This window comes from Glycine soja, chromosome 20 (assembly GCF_004193775.1).
Source record: "Glycine soja cultivar W05 chromosome 20, ASM419377v2, whole genome shotgun sequence".
NCBI classification, from domain to species: Eukaryota; Viridiplantae; Streptophyta; class Magnoliopsida; order Fabales; family Fabaceae; genus Glycine; species Glycine soja.
The window spans coordinates 40,182,757-40,200,167 of NC_041021.1; the positions used below are offsets into that span (position 1 = coordinate 40,182,757).

At 29.1% G+C, this 17,411-nt stretch overlaps 2 protein-coding genes across 4 annotated transcripts; both read right to left on the reverse strand.

Moving 5' to 3' along the window:
* Positions 1 to 5,556: 5,556 nt before the first annotated feature.
* LOC114402709 (peamaclein-like) lies at positions 5,557 to 6,222 on the reverse strand. Its single transcript, XM_028365363.1, has 2 exons — positions 6,010 to 6,222; positions 5,557 to 5,921 (listed from the first exon to the last, which is right to left on the reverse strand). Exons 1-2 carry the CDS (start codon positions 6,095 to 6,097, stop codon positions 5,737 to 5,739), a joined length of 273 nt encoding a protein of 90 aa, XP_028221164.1. The 5' UTR covers positions 6,098 to 6,222; the 3' UTR covers positions 5,557 to 5,736.
* Positions 6,223 to 8,799: 2,577 nt separating this feature from the next.
* LOC114401360 lies at positions 8,800 to 16,293 on the reverse strand. 3 transcript variants are annotated; one of them, XM_028363868.1, is made up of 10 exons: positions 16,078 to 16,293; positions 15,764 to 15,830; positions 15,014 to 15,267; positions 13,961 to 14,555; positions 12,275 to 12,901; positions 11,400 to 11,840; positions 10,889 to 11,080; positions 10,516 to 10,572; positions 9,675 to 9,737; positions 8,800 to 9,046 (listed from the first exon to the last, which is right to left on the reverse strand). In XM_028363868.1, the coding sequence occupies exons 1-10, from the start codon at positions 16,107 to 16,109 to the stop codon at positions 8,960 to 8,962; spliced, it is 2,415 nt and encodes an 804-aa protein (XP_028219669.1). In that variant the 5' UTR covers positions 16,110 to 16,293; the 3' UTR covers positions 8,800 to 8,959. The 3 variants fall into 3 exon arrangements, with proteins under 3 accessions (XP_028219669.1, XP_028219668.1, XP_028219670.1); XM_028363867.1 differs by having other exon boundaries at positions 12,275 to 12,916; XM_028363869.1 differs by lacking the exon at positions 15,764 to 15,830 and having other exon boundaries at positions 12,275 to 12,916; positions 16,078 to 16,286.
* Between the last annotated feature and the right edge of the window lie 1,118 nt (positions 16,294 to 17,411).

The following is a 17,411-nucleotide window of genomic DNA, read 5'->3' on the forward strand; positions in this document are numbered from 1 at the left end:
ATTTAATGATAGGTACACTTATTTTAATGCAAGTTCTCTGAGAAATAAAAATTAAAAAATTTTAATTTAACGTTTATTTATGATTTTTCCAAAAAAAAAATAAACATGCAATTGGTTAATACTTATCAACATTCAATAAAAAATAATTAACCCAAAAGGTTAGTGAAGTAATACAAAATTTTATTAGATTTACATTAGTGAGATCGATCTATTTAGAAAAAATATATATATTTAACTTTTATCATATTTAAAATTTTCTTAAACCACTCATATAATAAGTGAGATTAAAATTAATCTAACCCGATAGATTGAGAAGGGAGATTCATAATCTCAATATTACGATAAAAATAAAAAATAATTACTGTATAATATTTTTCTACTGTGCAATATAATACATAGTACAATACATTAATTTTGTAAGTTAGAAATATTTATAATGTTATTGACATGTGACAGCCGTGATGCGTGCAAGTGAGTTACGAGCCTACGACGGTGCTTTAAATTTTGAACTAAGAACTATTTCATCTAGGAATCCCTTGGAGAATCCTAGGTAATATCAAATAAACAAGAAAATGTTTCTCTGAAATGTCAGTGATCAGTACTTAGTTGTATATATGTATCATACATGAAATATATATATATATATATATATATATATATATATATATATATATATATATATATATATATATATATATATATCGATTGATATAATAGTAAAGTAGAGTCTAATTCCTTATTATAAAATTTACACCACCATCAAACACATAGGATAGATTAATGATACAGTCATTTTAGCATAATTAATATTTTTGTAGTTCTTTTTTTTGGGTGTTAAGATCCGTCAAATGAAGAAAAAATGAATTTAAATTTATTCTTGGATATTCTATTGTATTAAATATTTAGAAAATTAATTTGATTGCTCGAAATAATCTCGTCTGACAGTCTAGTGGAAAATACTTATAAGCCTAAAGTAAAGAAGTATATAATTTACACGTATGCCAACCAATTTTTAAGATAATTTATAAAATTGATAAATTTACATTTGCAATTAGATAGATTTAATTATATGAATTAATAGTGTAAAACTTTATATATATCAAATGTAAAGTTATTCTTTTCATTTATATTGAAAGTGTATATAAATAAAATAAAGACTAAATGTGATTTTTCATCTTTTATAATTTAATATTTTTTATTTTCCTATATTAAGTTTAAACGGTATATTTGATCATTTTTTCAGTTTTCCGTTAACACTATTTGTTGTTATGTTCATCCACTTCCTCTGTACTGCACCTTTTGCTACTCTAGTTCCCACAAAATCAGAACCTCTTCATCCTCCTCGCAACCAGATCAAAGAAAAAATGAAAACCCGCACATGGATGGTGTCACCACGAACCTCTTTGTCCTCCCCACAACTATATTTAATGTAAAATAATAAGTAAATAAATAGATAACCAAGATAAGTAATGTGAAGTAATTTTTTAAAGAAAAAATAACACAAATAATTACTTTCTCTTAATGCAATGTGTCACTTCTTAATATTCGGTAAAATATAAAATAACACAAACATGTCGGTATATAATTAGATTAGGTGACAGAGGCATTGAAATCCTCTAAAAAGAAGGGTACTGAAAGAATGGCAATTTTTTTTTTTAAAAAAAAAGATTTAAGTACTGTTTTCACCTTTATATAATTAGAAAATAAAAAACAAGTAAAAAAAATATTATTAGAGTAGAATGAATGGTTTAGAGTTTAGACGAATTCCACCTAGCAAAAAAAATTACAAACAAAACTAAAAAAAAAATACTAAATTACAAAGACGAAACAAGTATTTAAATAATTTATTTTCAAAATTAACTTATTTAAAATAAAAACGTGTAAAGTGAAAAACTAAAGACATATTCTATTCAAAGTTAATTTAAGCATATTATATTTAAATCTACTTTATTTCAACCTAACGATGAATAACGTCTCACTTTATTATGCTACATATCTCTTCATTTTAAATATTTAAATTTTGTTTGTGAGTTTATTTAATTAACTTTGAAAATAATAGTCAAAGAATAAAAAAAATATTTTTTCCTTAAAAAGGTTTTATTTAATAATCAATATTTTAAATTTATTTTTTTATCATATATTTGTGAAGATTTTTGTATTCAATATTATACATTAAAATGATTAAATACATTTATGTAAGTAAAATACATATTATCATGTTGAATGTATAGCCCGTGGATCGAATAAATTTTGTATTAGTGATAAAATATATTTTTTATTAATTATGATATTGGTACGAAATAGTTTGAAATAATTTATTTTATACTCATGATTAGATTTATTCTTGTAACACTTATTAAATAATACAAATCGTAATTATTTATATCAATTGTTGGTATCAGTGATAAAATAAAATATATTTTTAAGAACTTTTAAATTATAAATCTAACTTATTTAAAATTAAAAAAAATTGTAAAGTGAAAATTAAAAATATACCCAAAACCAATTTAATCAAGTTAGATTTAAAAATTACTTTAGCTCAGTATAAAAATGAATGGTCTTTTAGTTTGTAATTTACTTATCTATTACTTTAGCTCAGTCAAATAATAAAATTAATTTTTCATTAAAAATTATATTTAATATTTTAAAAATATATTCTTATCATTATTTCAATAAAAAAATAACAAAAAAAGGTTTATCAAATATAATAAATTATTTATGATATTCTTGATGTGAAACAAAAGGAAAAATATATATTAAAGTAGTGATCTCATTTACTACTCAAGATTTTAAATTACCTTTTTGATGCCATATATTTTCAATATTTATATTCAAATTTAGCATTAAATACATTTAATTGATTAAAAATCGTAGAGAAATTGCTAATAAGTTGGAAAATTAGTAAAAAAGTGAAAAAAAAATCAATTTGAAAATGTTAAACGTTGTTAATTAACTTATATATTTTTAATAAAAATATTTTGATAATTAATTTTTAATTAATCTTGACAAACCCAATTGAAATGTTATTTTTTCCACACGCATTTTTCGTAAATAATCATTTCAAATTATCATTTCTTATCTTTATCTCTCGATATAAATTATTTTAAAAAAACAAAATAATTAAAAGTAATATTATATTACAATTAAATGTTTGTTATGAATATAAATTATAATTTAACCCACAAGTCAAAATACTAGTTATATTAATTTCATGATAATTATTTGTAATTACGATTATTGATTTTGTTATTCTTTTAATATTACCAAATATCTATACTTAATAAATATTTAATCCTTAAAACTTGAAATAAATAATATTTCATATCTTTAACACATTAAATATTTATTTATATTTAATGTTTTTTCAAGTCAAACTATTTTTTAATAACTTTGACTAAAAAGTAAAAGAAATCCTCAGTAAAAATCTCACTAGCTTTGGAAGAAATGCATAAGTGAATCTCATTACTCTAATCCCATTTAAAATTGGAAGAAGATCTTCTTTTCTTTTCTTTTATTTTTTTATTCATTTTCAAGCTAAAAAAGATGGGTTTGGTAAATTAACAAGATTTGATCATAGTTAAGAAAAACACTCACCCACCCATTTTTTATATTTAATCACACTTTCAAACTCAACCGCAGCACATATACACTCTGATTTCTATAGGCACTGTTTTTTTTTTTTTTTTAATTTTCTCGAGTCTTTTCCTTCTTTTAACATTTCAACTTTTTCCATGGAGTTCAATAATCGCGTTGATCAAAATCAAAGGGCACCATGACTAATGTTACATCATTTTTCTATTGACAGCCTACGTATCCAAAAACTTATTGGGAGGTAACACTTGATTTTCTTTATTTCCTTTCAAGATACCCATTTGTTCTGTTGTTTAATTTCTTTTTTCTCACATTAGTTCATTTATAGGGTAATAGTTTGTGTCAAGTTGTTTTTTCGGTAATGTTCCAACATCCAATGTTGTTTCCAATGCCGATGTTTGTTAATGGCAATGAAGCATTCCAACCAAAGTTGGAAATAGGATGGGAATTGGAGAATAAAGAAATACGTAGAAAGATATTTGCTGACAAAATGACATTGGTACGACGACGAAAATTGGAAGAAGAAGTTAGGAGAAAAATGATGTTGGGGACCCCATTATGAATTTCATTTTGCCAATAAGTTCTATTGCCATTCAATCAAAGATGAAACAATCAGGTTAATAACAAGAATGTATTTGGTGCGCCATGATCCCAGTTAGCACCCCAATTTGATACCAAACAAGCTTTTACGATGGCTAACAATGGCAGTAACATGTTCATATTGGTTAGTATACTTGCATCAATTTTGTTTGGTTGACTACTACTCAACCATACATAGTATACTCGCATTATTGTAACTTTAGCGCCAATGAAACAATGTTGGGCGATCATAATATTTTTGTTAATCCCATTGTAAGCTCAGCCAGATGCTGGTCTTTATGATGTAAAACACAAAGCAATGACACTTACAATTGATGATAGTGACAATTTTTCATTGAATTTTCTGAAGAAGTTCAAACAAGAATGGAGTTATACATTATGTCAGATTACTACTATAATTGAAAAAGATAGACGAATCACATTCAAAACAAAAAAACATAAGACTAAAGAAGCATCTTTAAACTGTTAGAGAATTAATGAATTTATATTTGTTTTTAGATAGTAAATTTATATTTGTATTTTTAATTATACAAAGATGATCGAAATATTTTTACTTTTTAACTCAAAGAGAAAACTTCACAAGATTAAATAAATTAAAGACTTCTTATGATTTGGCTCTTTACCTTTGTTCAAATTTATGGGAGAAATAGCCAAAATATCATGGGTGTGTTATTGGTATAGGATTTTAATACTTTATAACGATGGTATAGATGAGCAAGTTTGTGGTAATATAACTCAGTTTAGTTTATCCAAATACTAAAGATATTTGATTAAAAATAAATTTTAAAGAAATTAAATTTTAAAAACATATTTAAAAAATTAATATTGAAATTTGTATTTAGAAAGAGTTCCAATGTTAATTAAAATAAAGTTATTAAATTAATAAAATAAAATATATAACTTTTTCACCACAATAAAAGGGACAATAATCAAAGACTCAGGAGCCTCTAACTCTTTGTGTCACTTTTGATAGTCTTTAATTATATTTATTAGACTCTCACATTATTTATATATATATATATATATATATATATATATATATATATATATATATATAAAATGTGATTATTTAATAAACTTGATAGATCATAATAAAATTATTTTAAAAAATAAAAGTATTAAAACAAAATCATTTAAAAGCATCAAGGATAAAATTAAATCATTTAAAATGATGTCATTTAAATTAAAATACTGCATCATCATCTTAATCAAGATTAAGAGACACATTATATTTTTTTAAAATATATTTAATGTTTCAAAAGAGAGGACTAAAATAGAATTTCTCAAAAACAATCGAAATAAAATTTTTAAAATATAAAAAAAAAACAAAGCTAACATTTAGCCTAAAATTAATTATAAAACAGATAAAAAAAAATGTTTATAGGTTGATGAACAGGTCAAAAAGTCGAAACTGAGACAGAGAGGATGTGTAATTTATTCCTGTTCAGATCTAACATACCCAACAGACATTGAAAACAAGAATACAACCACATGCAAAAACTACTACTCTTAAGTCTCTATTCGACTTGGTCTTTGAGTTGAAGTTCAAGGGCATTTGGGCTTGCCCTTCTTGTTGAGCTTGTCCCTGTAGCAAGGACACTCGTGCTTGTTCCCATAGGTCCCAGAAGGAACACATTTGCACTCAGCACAGCATATTCCACAGTACTTCACACACCTATCCTTAACCCCTGCCGATGAGCATCTGTCCGCACACTTGTTGCTGCAATAAGCTGCCATCAACACACAAAATTATACATCACATCAAAATATTCACTCATTTTATATTTCTTTTTTATAGCAGTCACAGAAAAATCTTACATGAGTCTTCATAGGCTATGACTGGCTCCAAGAAAGAGAAGCTTAGAAGAAGAGAACATAATATTAGGGTGCCAAAGACAAGCTTCATTGTTGCAAGCAAGGACTTTAGCAACTGTAGTAGGTGTGTCTCAAGAGGCTTGCTATGGTATTAGCAAGAGCATGTATTTATAGTGATGAACCTTCAAAATTAAATTGGGGATCACTAGTGAGTGATTCTCCTTAGACTGATTCAGTGAATAGTCTTTTATTTGTATTTTTTATTATTATATTATTGATATACAATATTTATTAATTTTATCAATAATTAATTTTGATCAGAGTAACTATTGGAATTCTTTCTTCCTATCACGGTTTCTGAAATTTTTTCTTATTTTCATTACTTATCTTCAAATAACTTCCCATGTATATTAATTCTCAATTTAATTTCTGAACTGTACTATCATGTGAGAAGTCTTATTTTTAGCACCCGATTTCCCACCTTTGTTTTTTTTTTAATTTTATTTTATTAAATTTAAAAATGCTATAATTAAATAAAATGATAATAATTAAGTAAAAGTCTTAAAATAAAAAAAATAAAGTGATTAAAAAATATATTGATTAAAAATGAATATGTAATTAGTACATTATTATATGAAGAAATTAAGACACTTAAACAATAAAAAATACTAACAATTAGAAAAACAAACATAATAAATGAAACATAATAAAACAAAGATAATGAAATGTAGTAATAATAATAATTAAAACATAAAAATGATGAATCTAATCATAGTTTGAATGTTGTATAGCCAACATGTCTCCTTTCAATTAAATCATTCTAATGCAACATCTATATGGATTATTAAGACTAGTCGGGTTACTAGTTTGTTAAAATAATTAAAATTTGTATTGGATAAAAACAATTCTCATAATTAGATTCTGCCAGACAAATTAATGTGTATTAATGTGTTAAAAATATGAAAGAGATTAATTGGATCTTGATTTAAGGAAAAGGAAGAATGTAAAGATGGTCCGTTTATAAATTATATTTCTACTGAAATGAACAAAGAAATATTATAAAAATATGAAATATATAGACAACAAGATCATAACAAAAAAAAAATAATTATTCCATCCTACGTTGATATTCATTTTTTCATTAGACAAATATTATTGTATATATATACATTCATATTCATTTTTTCATTAGATAAATATTATTGTATATATATTTTATTTATGAGTATCTTGATATAAATAAATTATTAAATAAAAATGTTATCTTTTTAAAAAATTAAATAATATTTAAAAAAAAACCAATACAAAAAGCTGGTTGGGTCAATCCAACTTCTTAACTAAAAAAAAGAAACGAAAGTGAAAAATCATATTCTAAAAACCGGTCTTCTAAAAAAATAATATAGTTCAGATATTAAATTAAGAATTAATATATATTAAGAATTATTTAGAGAAAAATAATATAAATAAAAAAAACTTAAACTCAAAATATTATTTAAAAAATTGAATCTTGGATCACACATGCATAAACTAATTCTCTCTTTTTACTAAGAAATGAAAAGAATGCGGTAAATATGAATTGTCATTAAATATAGGCCGAGTCGGTGCCTCGGCGGTGGAGAGGCAGCCTTAAATATTGATTAAGGCGCTCAGTCACTATTACGCGTATTCTGACAATCCTTCTTTGTCGCTTTGTGCTTGTTGCCTTGCCCTTCCTCTCTCTCACTTTTATTTCTGCTACCTGTATCCCACTATTCAAGGTACTTTCCTTTATAGTACTACTAGTTTATTCCCTACAACACTTTTTTTGATATTTTTTTTCATTACTATATTGCTTCATTACTTTTATCAATTTTTTTTCTTAACTTCTTTGCTATTATTGATTTTTTTAATTTTATAACAAGAGAAGTTATATTTGTATAATATTTTTTATAAGATAAAATGATTAACATCATCAAATATAGAAAAATAACGTTATAAATATATTTTAAAAATATTATACAAATAATATAAGTCTTGTAATAATTATTTTGTATTATTTATTAATAAAGAGATTTTCATTTTCATAAATAAATTTAAAATAAAGTTATATATGTATATGTATACCGCTTTTTTTTTAACTTACAATGTACTACATGTACAGTAACTTATATAAACTATTATACTATAAATATAAATTATGTTTTTTTATTGATTTAGTTCGTTAGATTATACCTTTATATTATCTTAATTATTGTGTTAAATTTTGTGAGTTTATTAATTTAGTTTATATTTACAAAAACACTCAAATCTTAACATTGACTAAAAATAATATTAAAATAATATATATAAATGGAAGATAAATTTTATAATCCAATCAGAAGTTGAATTAAACCTAAATTCAAATTTAAAATAATATAAATATTTATCCAATATTCGCTATTAGGCCACCTACAAACTTATTTATGTGTGAAGCATAATGATTTTTGGCATGAAAAGGTATATATAGAGAGAGAATGTTCATTTCATAAGCTAAAATTTAGAAATTATTATAGGTTCAAATCCAAACTTAAGAGGAATGGTGATGAGCAAGAATTTTTGTTCTTAGAGATTAACTAAAAATGCCAATGGATTTTAAAAAAATATATCTCTTAAGAGTTAAAATATAATCCGTAAAAAAAAAGGTTAAAATATAAGGAACGGACAATTTTTCTCCATTTCATCATGTTAAAAAAAGATTATTCCCAACGGGAATCACATGAGATATTGGCTTTCATCATATCATGTCATCGTGCAACGAAGCTTTCACAAGAACTGTTGTCAGATCAATGCAACTATTGAGTCATTACAGATGCTTTTTATTTAAACTCATTGAATTTTCATTACAAGTAAGCAAAGCTTAGGCCATGCCGCCCAAATTATAATTCTACAAACACAGACTGTAAGCTCTACAGAAAAATACATACAAAATCGTACATCAACCTCCCATACTGTGGAACCGGCAAGGTCGCAAATCATCAGAATCATCCTTGTTGGCATGGCTACTAGATGCTAGTAAGTTTATCTGCAAAAATGAACAAAAATTAAAATTTGAGAAAACTGAACTCCTGCTTAGTAAATCTTTCATCCCTCTCAATTTGAGAATGCAAAATTTTTCTTGCATTTCGACGGAATGGAAATCCGTGGAAATTGAAAAATGAATGTTGAAAAGAACATTTTACTATATACCTGTGAAAAAAATATAGGGAGAAAAACTCAACTGTTTGATTAATAATATATTTTTATTACATCTGGTTATGATATGCATTTTAATTTTAAATATGGTAGTAGCACTTTTTACCAATTAATATTAAAGGTAGCAACAACCAAAAACTTAGAGAACCCTACAAATTCTATGACAATTTTTTCGTTAAAATATTTTATGGTAAAAAAAAAGAGCAATAAGACTGTAAACTATTTAGTTCCAGAAAATGAAACTCGGTGAATTAAATTCGAAATGTAGCTTACTGTCTCTATTTTCTTCCCACCCAGATTTGGGAGTATTCGAAAATAATGGATCCAACTACCTCAATTTCATTTTCCTTCTTTTTCTACTCACTCCAGATAAGCGAGAGAAAAACTAAGAGAACAATGAACATATCATTGAGATTGTGGTGCTATAGAATAATGCATATAAGAAAATATGGTGCAACCTTGACAATTTTAGACTTGGAGCCTGGCTGCATGTAAGCTGCTAACACGCTCATATTGAAATCCTGTACACAACATGATTTAAAAGAAACAAGGAGAACTCAAATTAAAAAACACCGTGGTACTCAATCCTATTCATAATATCAAAGGAAAAAGAATAGAAATACATGATGCAGAAGAAATGAGTTGTTCGTAAAGATAAAAATATAATTGTTTCCTTCCTTTCGGAAAAGCATTTCGCACCTAGACAATCACTTTTAATCATGTTAAAGTTCACACCAAGAAGGCAGGAAATTATCGCGGTTGTCACTAATCTCCACATATTTTTGCATCAGAAGTAATTCGCATATATAATTTACTCAAATCAGCAATTTCAATTTTCATGCCGTGAATGGATTTTTAGAAACAGAAAACTTTAAGTCATTTTACAAATGGTTATAGAGAAAACTCAGAAAAGACACATGTAGAAGGTCACACATATAGGTGGCTGTCGCAATATCAGGCATGCCAAAATAACTGTCATAACTCTTAACACCATAATAATAAGCAACTGTAAGGTATCCTTAGTTAGGAAAATAAAAATATACAGTAAGAAATTTGATATGAAAGCTACTTGAGATTTTGATAGTTTCACCACAGAAACAACAAACCAAAGTAGGCGAAATTTAAGAAGAAATATGTAAAAAAAAAAAAAAAAAGTGAAAAAAATTCATAAAATGTCCAAAAATGATAGTGAAATACATTTAACTATAAAAAAGCCACACAGTGCTCATAACCCCTATAAGCCTTTTACTTTTCCTTTAACCTAGAGAAGGCTGGGAAAAGCTTAAAAAAGTAACTTACTCGGAAAGGATCCCCCCTCAAAGATTGAATAAAAATGGAATTTCCTAAGTTTCTTCCCTGCATAGAAGCACACAAGTAATTTTAGTACAATGAAACAATAGTTCAATAAAATGAAAACACAATAATCAGATATTAGTTATTCATGTTCGTTTTTCAGATGGCTTTTGAGACGCTTCTTGTTTGATAGAAAACATATTGGAGGGAAGGGAATATAAACAGGTAAGTTAGGAAAGTGTAGCTTCAAAAAATGGTGCAGTCTTATCATGTAAGTGCATGTTTGTAATTTAGATTTTTTACCCTACCCCCCCCCCCCCGGGGTAAATGTAAAACTCTCTTATCCTCCATTTTGTGGATGTATAGATGATTGATTTACCTCAAGGGATATATCTCTCAGGCGCCTCCCTGTTTGAGCACAGCAAATACGGATATGTTCATCGCAACTCCCACTTATGATGTAGTCCCTCCCATTCATGTAATAAGAACGGGTGTAATTTTGAGAACTTTCAGTGGGAGCTATATCAAAAACTAAGTGAAGCCTACCATCAACAGCCTGATATTGTCTAACCTGTATAAACTTACATGTCAGCCTGGACAACAACAATGTGTTCTTGAGATAAAATTTTCCAAAGAGAAAGACAGGCATGTACTGAATCAATTTAAGTTAATGTACCATATAGATAACAAAAATCCTATAGAAACTGTTACTGGTTTTAAAGCTGAACCAGATTTCACATTGTTGCAAGACCTACTCTACTGAGTAACCAGTAACTACTAATTAATCACACTACTATATGACTGCCGAGCATTCGTATATATATAACAAAAAATTGCACTTCACATGCAATTACCAGTAACTAATCACACTACTGAGTGAAAATTACCACCTCATTATCAACCGCCGATGCAAGAATATATTGATCATCTGGAGAAAAGCAAACCATCACATTTCCTCTGGAGCTTGAAACAGTGAAGCAAGGGTGTATTGGTTTTTGTCTCAAGTCCCACATCTTGACATCGTGATCAAATGATGAAGTGGCAAAAATTGACTGGGAATGATTAGCAAACTTGACTACATTAATATGCCCACGATGCATATCTGTGAGCACTTGTAAGCGCTTCCCACTGTTGATGTCGTATAAAGCAACATTTTTTGAGTAACCACTTGCAAGAAATAGTTCATCCGTAGAGTTAACATGAACAGATGTCAACTGGTCAAATTCATCAAAGGTAACACAACCAAAATTCCCATGTATGCCAGTAACTTTTCTTGGTATGTGGTGGATGTCATACAATTTCAAGGAACCATTGTCTGATCCTGCTATAAGCTGACATGCAACAAGAAGAAATGAAAAGAATCAGAAATTGCTGTCCAAACAAAAATCACTGAAGGAGTAAATGCTCTAAAACTAACAATGCAGAATGGGATACTTAACTGAATTAATGCCTTTGATAAATAATCTTACAGCCATTTTGATAACGGTTACTAAATATCAATTATCTTAATAACTGGCAAGGATGTACTAGCATTAGAGCAGAAAATCACAAAAATATCAAATCTCTCTTGTTAAAACTACTTTTGCTTTACAAGGCTATGTATGAAAAACAACAGATTCTGTAAAGGCTGATGTAGTACTTTGGGACAATCACCTCAATTATTGGCAGTAATATATATATTGCTACTAGCCACCAGATAACTTAATAACCATACCAACTACCAAGTATAATCTATAAAATCAATTTTTATGCAAAAAACGCATACCTTAGAGGGATATTTTTTGAGCCAACAGAGACCCAAAACACTATTCATTGCTCCAAGTGATGGGATATAACTCACAATATGTTCAGTCTCATGGTTGATGACAACTACTTCACCATCTAAAGTTCCAAAGACCATCAAACTAGAGTCAGATGGATGGTACTCAAACTGCCTTGGATGAAAGCCCTTGTCCAATTCACATCCTACTAAAGAAAGGGGATGCAAAATAGGCCAAGTTGAAGACCCCAATTTAGCAGCAGAAAGAGACCTAGTATAAAAATATTGGGACTTTCCAGAAGGATATGATGGCCTATGCTTAGAAGATTGCACCTTATTGTGGCCTGATTTTATTTCTCTCTTCTGTAAGATACTTACAACACTCTCTTTGTGCTTCCATTTATATGGAAGATATTCAAAGTATTGAGAAAATATTCTGGTAGCCCTTTCCTTGTCAATCTTTCTGATTGGCATATTATCTAAATTTTTTAGATTCGGCAATGAAGCTATCATGAACTCTCTGTAATGCTTCTCATAGCATATTGGTGATGCATGACAAGACATATACTTCATAGAAACATCAGCAATACGGTCTGTAAAAGCACCTTGCAATGACTCTTCTCCATCTTCATTCTGTAATGTAAACCACTAAAATTAAAGATCAAGAATGATTTAGAAACTACAAATAAGAAACTTTACAATAACATGGATCATTTTTATGCAATTCAATATTAAGCATTTCATTTAGGTTTTCCTTAAAGCATGCATATTATAATTATAATCCAACAAATACAGTCATTTACTAAACTTTCAAAATACAATATGACCGTGAAAACAAAGTGGAAATTGGCAAAACAGAAAGCCAATATACTTTTTAATTAATATGATTATTTCAGTATCCAAGCTATAAGCATTACCACAACCAAATAGCATTCTACACAATACCTAAAGAAATATTAAATGCAAGCTAATGCCATAACCTCACAAACCTGAACTTGTAATAACTGATTATTTTAGAACCCAAACTATTATCTTTTTTTGCAAACTGATAGCATACTATTTACAATCACTTGCAAGGGGGGTTTGCCACCATTGTTCTATTCTATTATTTAGACCACTCTAAGTCTCTAACACTTTTTTTAGATAAATGGAAGAAAGAAATAAGGGAGATAGAAGTGGAGTTGAAATGAAGTAGAAAAAATATGTTATTTGGATGGATAGTAATAAGAAAGAATATAATAGAGAAATTTACCTCCACATATGTGGATGAGAGGCAAAGAGTGTGAAAAAATGAATAAATTGTATTAAATAACCTTTTTATCTATATAATTTTTTTTATTTAACCAAAAAATGATAATCTCAATATTTTTACCAACTTTTTATCTTATATACAAATTTATTTTTATTTTTATAAAAAATATTATCTTATAAATACTCATAATAAAACAAGGCAATGCTGAAACTAACAAAAAATAAACCCCTCTCCCACACAAATCTCTCCATGAGGGGAGAGAAGTTTTTTGTGTGGGCCCCGCCAAAAAAACTTTTCTCCTTCATTATTTTTATCACAATCCAAACTCAAGAAGTGATTTATTTCTATCCCATCCCTCTGTTTCTTTCCTCTCTGATTCATCCAAAACAAAGAGTGTGAAGGGAATCTACTACAAGGGGGGAAGTGGCCAAGTTGACTACCTCATTCTGAAGAGGCACTTCTGAACTCCACCCAGGAAAAACATCTGCAAACCAGTATTTATGATGACGACTAGTAAAGCCAACTTCACTATCATCTGAAGAATCCTCAACCATGCTTTGAACATCAGGATTTATAACTTCTTCATCAAAGGAATAAAAATTTCTTAGAGGATCTTCAGCATTAAAGTTAGGATCTGTCAGTTCTGTTGTGTCAGTGTGTGGTTCACCAATAAAAGGAACACTATCAAGCGGGCTAAAATCAGCAGTGTCATCAGACTTCCCACTGGATGGGATAAAAGATGTCACAGCATCATTGCAATACTGCAAATATTGAAACCTTAATTCAATCAAAGATGGAAGCTTAGAGAGAGCTGCAACAGTCGTCCAAAGATTTGTAATCTGTGTATCACACATTGAGAGGCGCATTAGGTTGGGCATACAATTAAAACAGTCTTCCTGGAAACTGGTAAGGGAAGAACTGAAATCAAGATTTAGGGTGTGTATATGCATGAACTCCCCCATTAAGTTCAGCTTCCGGAAACGTGAACACCTCAATGTCAAAACTTGGCATGCCAAACCTCGTTGTGAAATATCCCTAATGATAAGATTCAACATTAATCATGAAAAGGAAAATTTGCAAAGAAAATCTAACACACCAGAAAGTGCAAACCATGAAAGGCCAGTTCTCCCAATAATGAATTAAACATTTAGACTTTTAGGCAAACAAAGCACCTCATGCAATTTATGTTAATTGGCTACTAACCTACTGCCAATGCCAAAGGTAATCCTTAGTGATAAAAGAGCCAATATCAGGATAATAATGTCACACCCATTGAATGATAACACCTAGCACAGATTTTTATCTAATCTTAAAAACCTAACTACCATATTCAGTAACATGAAAATTGTTGATCGTTTGGAATTTCCAGAATTCCAAAGGCTAGAAATTCCATATTACCATTTCAAATTTGTTAAGGTGAAAACAAAGGTGAGTAAGAATCAGAAATTATGTCATTTATTCAAAGATAATTCATCATAAACATCGTAATATACCGTAAGAAGTCTTTTCCAAATGATGAATCCTGTAGATGGACTACTCGAAGCTTTTGATTAATAGCACGCATCAATGATAATGCATATTCTCCATTTAATACAGATGATGATTCATTACGTACATCAACAGCCTCTATTTCAGAAGTATCAAAGTTCATGCACAAGTCAAGAAGTGGAGCAATATCAACATCCTTTAGGTCATCAATTAAAATCTCCATGCTACACGGCTCATGGTTGGACTTTTTGACCTCAGCCTGCAAGATCATGGTCAGGTTTAGATTCTTACCCCCCATAAATAGAATAAAGTGGAAAATGGAATACATTCACTGCCCCCTACACGAGGAGAGTAAACACATGTAGAAATGGAGTAATATATATACACTGTTCTATATACAGGGGAGACTACTATGAGAACACTTAGCTATTGTAAAAAATGAGAACTATAAATTTGGATCATGTGTGGATGGTCAAGATTATAAGGTAGTCGGTAGTCACATAACCACATAAAAAGATCATATGTATTTTTGTTTTAATCTTGACCGTTCAAATATGATCTAATGTTATATATTTATTGTTCTCATTTCTCAAAATCACCAAAAGTCACTCACATATATATGTGTGTGTGTGTCTTGTCCCTAGTTACTAAACTAGGAACAAGGGCAAAGCTGCATATATTTGAATATAACAAAGATGATGAAATGGTTTTCTGTACTCTAGCAGTAAACTTTGTGATGGAAATAAACAACAGACCTTGAAAAGGCTTGACAAAATAGAAGAATTAGGCAAAACATCATGTCTCCTGCAAAAATCAATATACCTAGAACCAAAGCCAATATTAGCTTAATTAGAAAGGAAACAATAATGAAGAAAGGCAAACAATGATTTCATTAGCAATTGCGGAAACTATCAACGATAAGCAGACAGCCTGTGGATGAAGCCTGCTTCCCATTGTTATTCTTTTTTGTTTTGTTCTTTACAACCCAAAAATAATGATCAGAAAGACAATGCAAAGGGAGCAACAGTGATAATTCAGTAAATTTTGATATAGAGTTGATGAGGCGCACCTGTCTTCCAAGGATTCGATGTCGATGACCATGGTGATCGCACAAAGTGATTGGAAAAACTCTACGATCAACACTTACAGAATCCCAACGCGGAAACCGTAAATTTGCAAACCAAAATAGATAAGAGTATGTATGTCACAATGCAAAGCACGGTCTGAGTCTGATTCAAACAGTTATCTCTTCCTGTCTCTTTTTTTTTTTCTCGAGTTTTTCTTCCCGTCCTAATGGCTATTGATTCTTCATTTCTTCTTCTTTCAGTTGCTGTTGTTTTTTCTTTGGGCCTGTAAATGGGTCTTATTTTGGGATTTCTCCAAACCCAGAAGTGCGGTGAATCCATGAAAGCCCAATTTCCTAAAATGTTCAAAGGGAGTTGCTATTGGCACTACCACGTGGGTGCCTTTTTGAAGTATTCCAAAATTGACCTTTTGGCGGAAACACAGCAAAATCGTGTTTCCATTACCTATACGGGGGTGAAAAAAACACAGCACAATGGAAACACGATTCTATTTTATAAGTTTGCAACAAAATTGTATTTTGTTTTTATAATTTGTTTACCCCCATATAAGCAATGAAATTGTAGTTTTGTTATTTTCTTCACTCCATTTGTGCAATGAAAATACAATTCTTTTATACATTGTACAACAAAAAAATTGTATTTTCATTATTGGTCCAGCATCCCCACGATCGCCATCCAAACACATTGACAAAAACACATATTCAACAAGAACCACAACAAAAGTTGCAACAAAAAAGGGGGGCAAGGGTGCATAGATCTTGATGGTGCGGAGCAAGGGGTGCACAAATCTAGGCATGGACATCAATATTGGTGGTTTGTGTGTGGTGGATGACAACAATGCTCGATGGATGAGGATGGGTCACGTCACGATGGTGAAGGATGAGGGTGGGGCTGTGCGTAGTTGTGGTGGACTAGGGTGGGGTTGGGTGTGGTGGTGGTGGACAGGGGTTGGGTCACAGGAGGGTGGGGGTGACAATTTTAGATCTGAGGAGAAGGGAAAGAGGTGGTGAGTGGACAAAAGAGGAATTTTACAAAGGTTGGTAGTACATAGGAAATCTGATAGTGAAAATAGTTGTTCCCATGTTCAAAAACAGATTCAGCCCAATTGAAAATGAAGACAAGTTAGTTTCACGCGAATGATGCACGTATCATTCAAAATTCATTGGCCAAAAACTATGAAATAGGATTATTTCAGTAGCATATTTATAATTTCTACAAAATAAAATAATATCTATAATTACAACAAAGTATTTATAACATTTTAAATAATTTAATTTATCAAATTTAAAATACTAATTTAACTTCAACTATTCAAGGT

Excerpts from the sequence above, each read along its gene's own strand:
- LOC114402709 (XM_028365363.1), bottom strand. The coding sequence starts at position 6,097 with ATGAAGCTTGTCTTTGGCACCCTAATATTATGTTCTCTTCTTCTAAGC. Across the intron at positions 5,922-6,009 it reads CATAGCCTATGAAGACTCAT|CTTATTGCAGCAACAAGTGT; the intron begins GTAAGATTTTTC and ends TGTTGATGGCAG.
- LOC114401360 (XM_028363867.1), bottom strand. The coding sequence starts at position 16,109 with ATGGTCATCGACATCGAATCCTTGGAAGACAG. Across the intron at positions 15,831-16,077 it reads ATCGAATCCTTGGAAGACAG|GTATATTGATTTTTGCAGGA; the intron begins GTGCGCCTCATC and ends CTTTGGTTCTAG. Across the intron at positions 9,047-9,674 it reads CCAAGTCTAAAATTGTCAAG|ATAAACTTACTAGCATCTAG; the intron begins GTTGCACCATAT and ends TCATTTTTGCAG.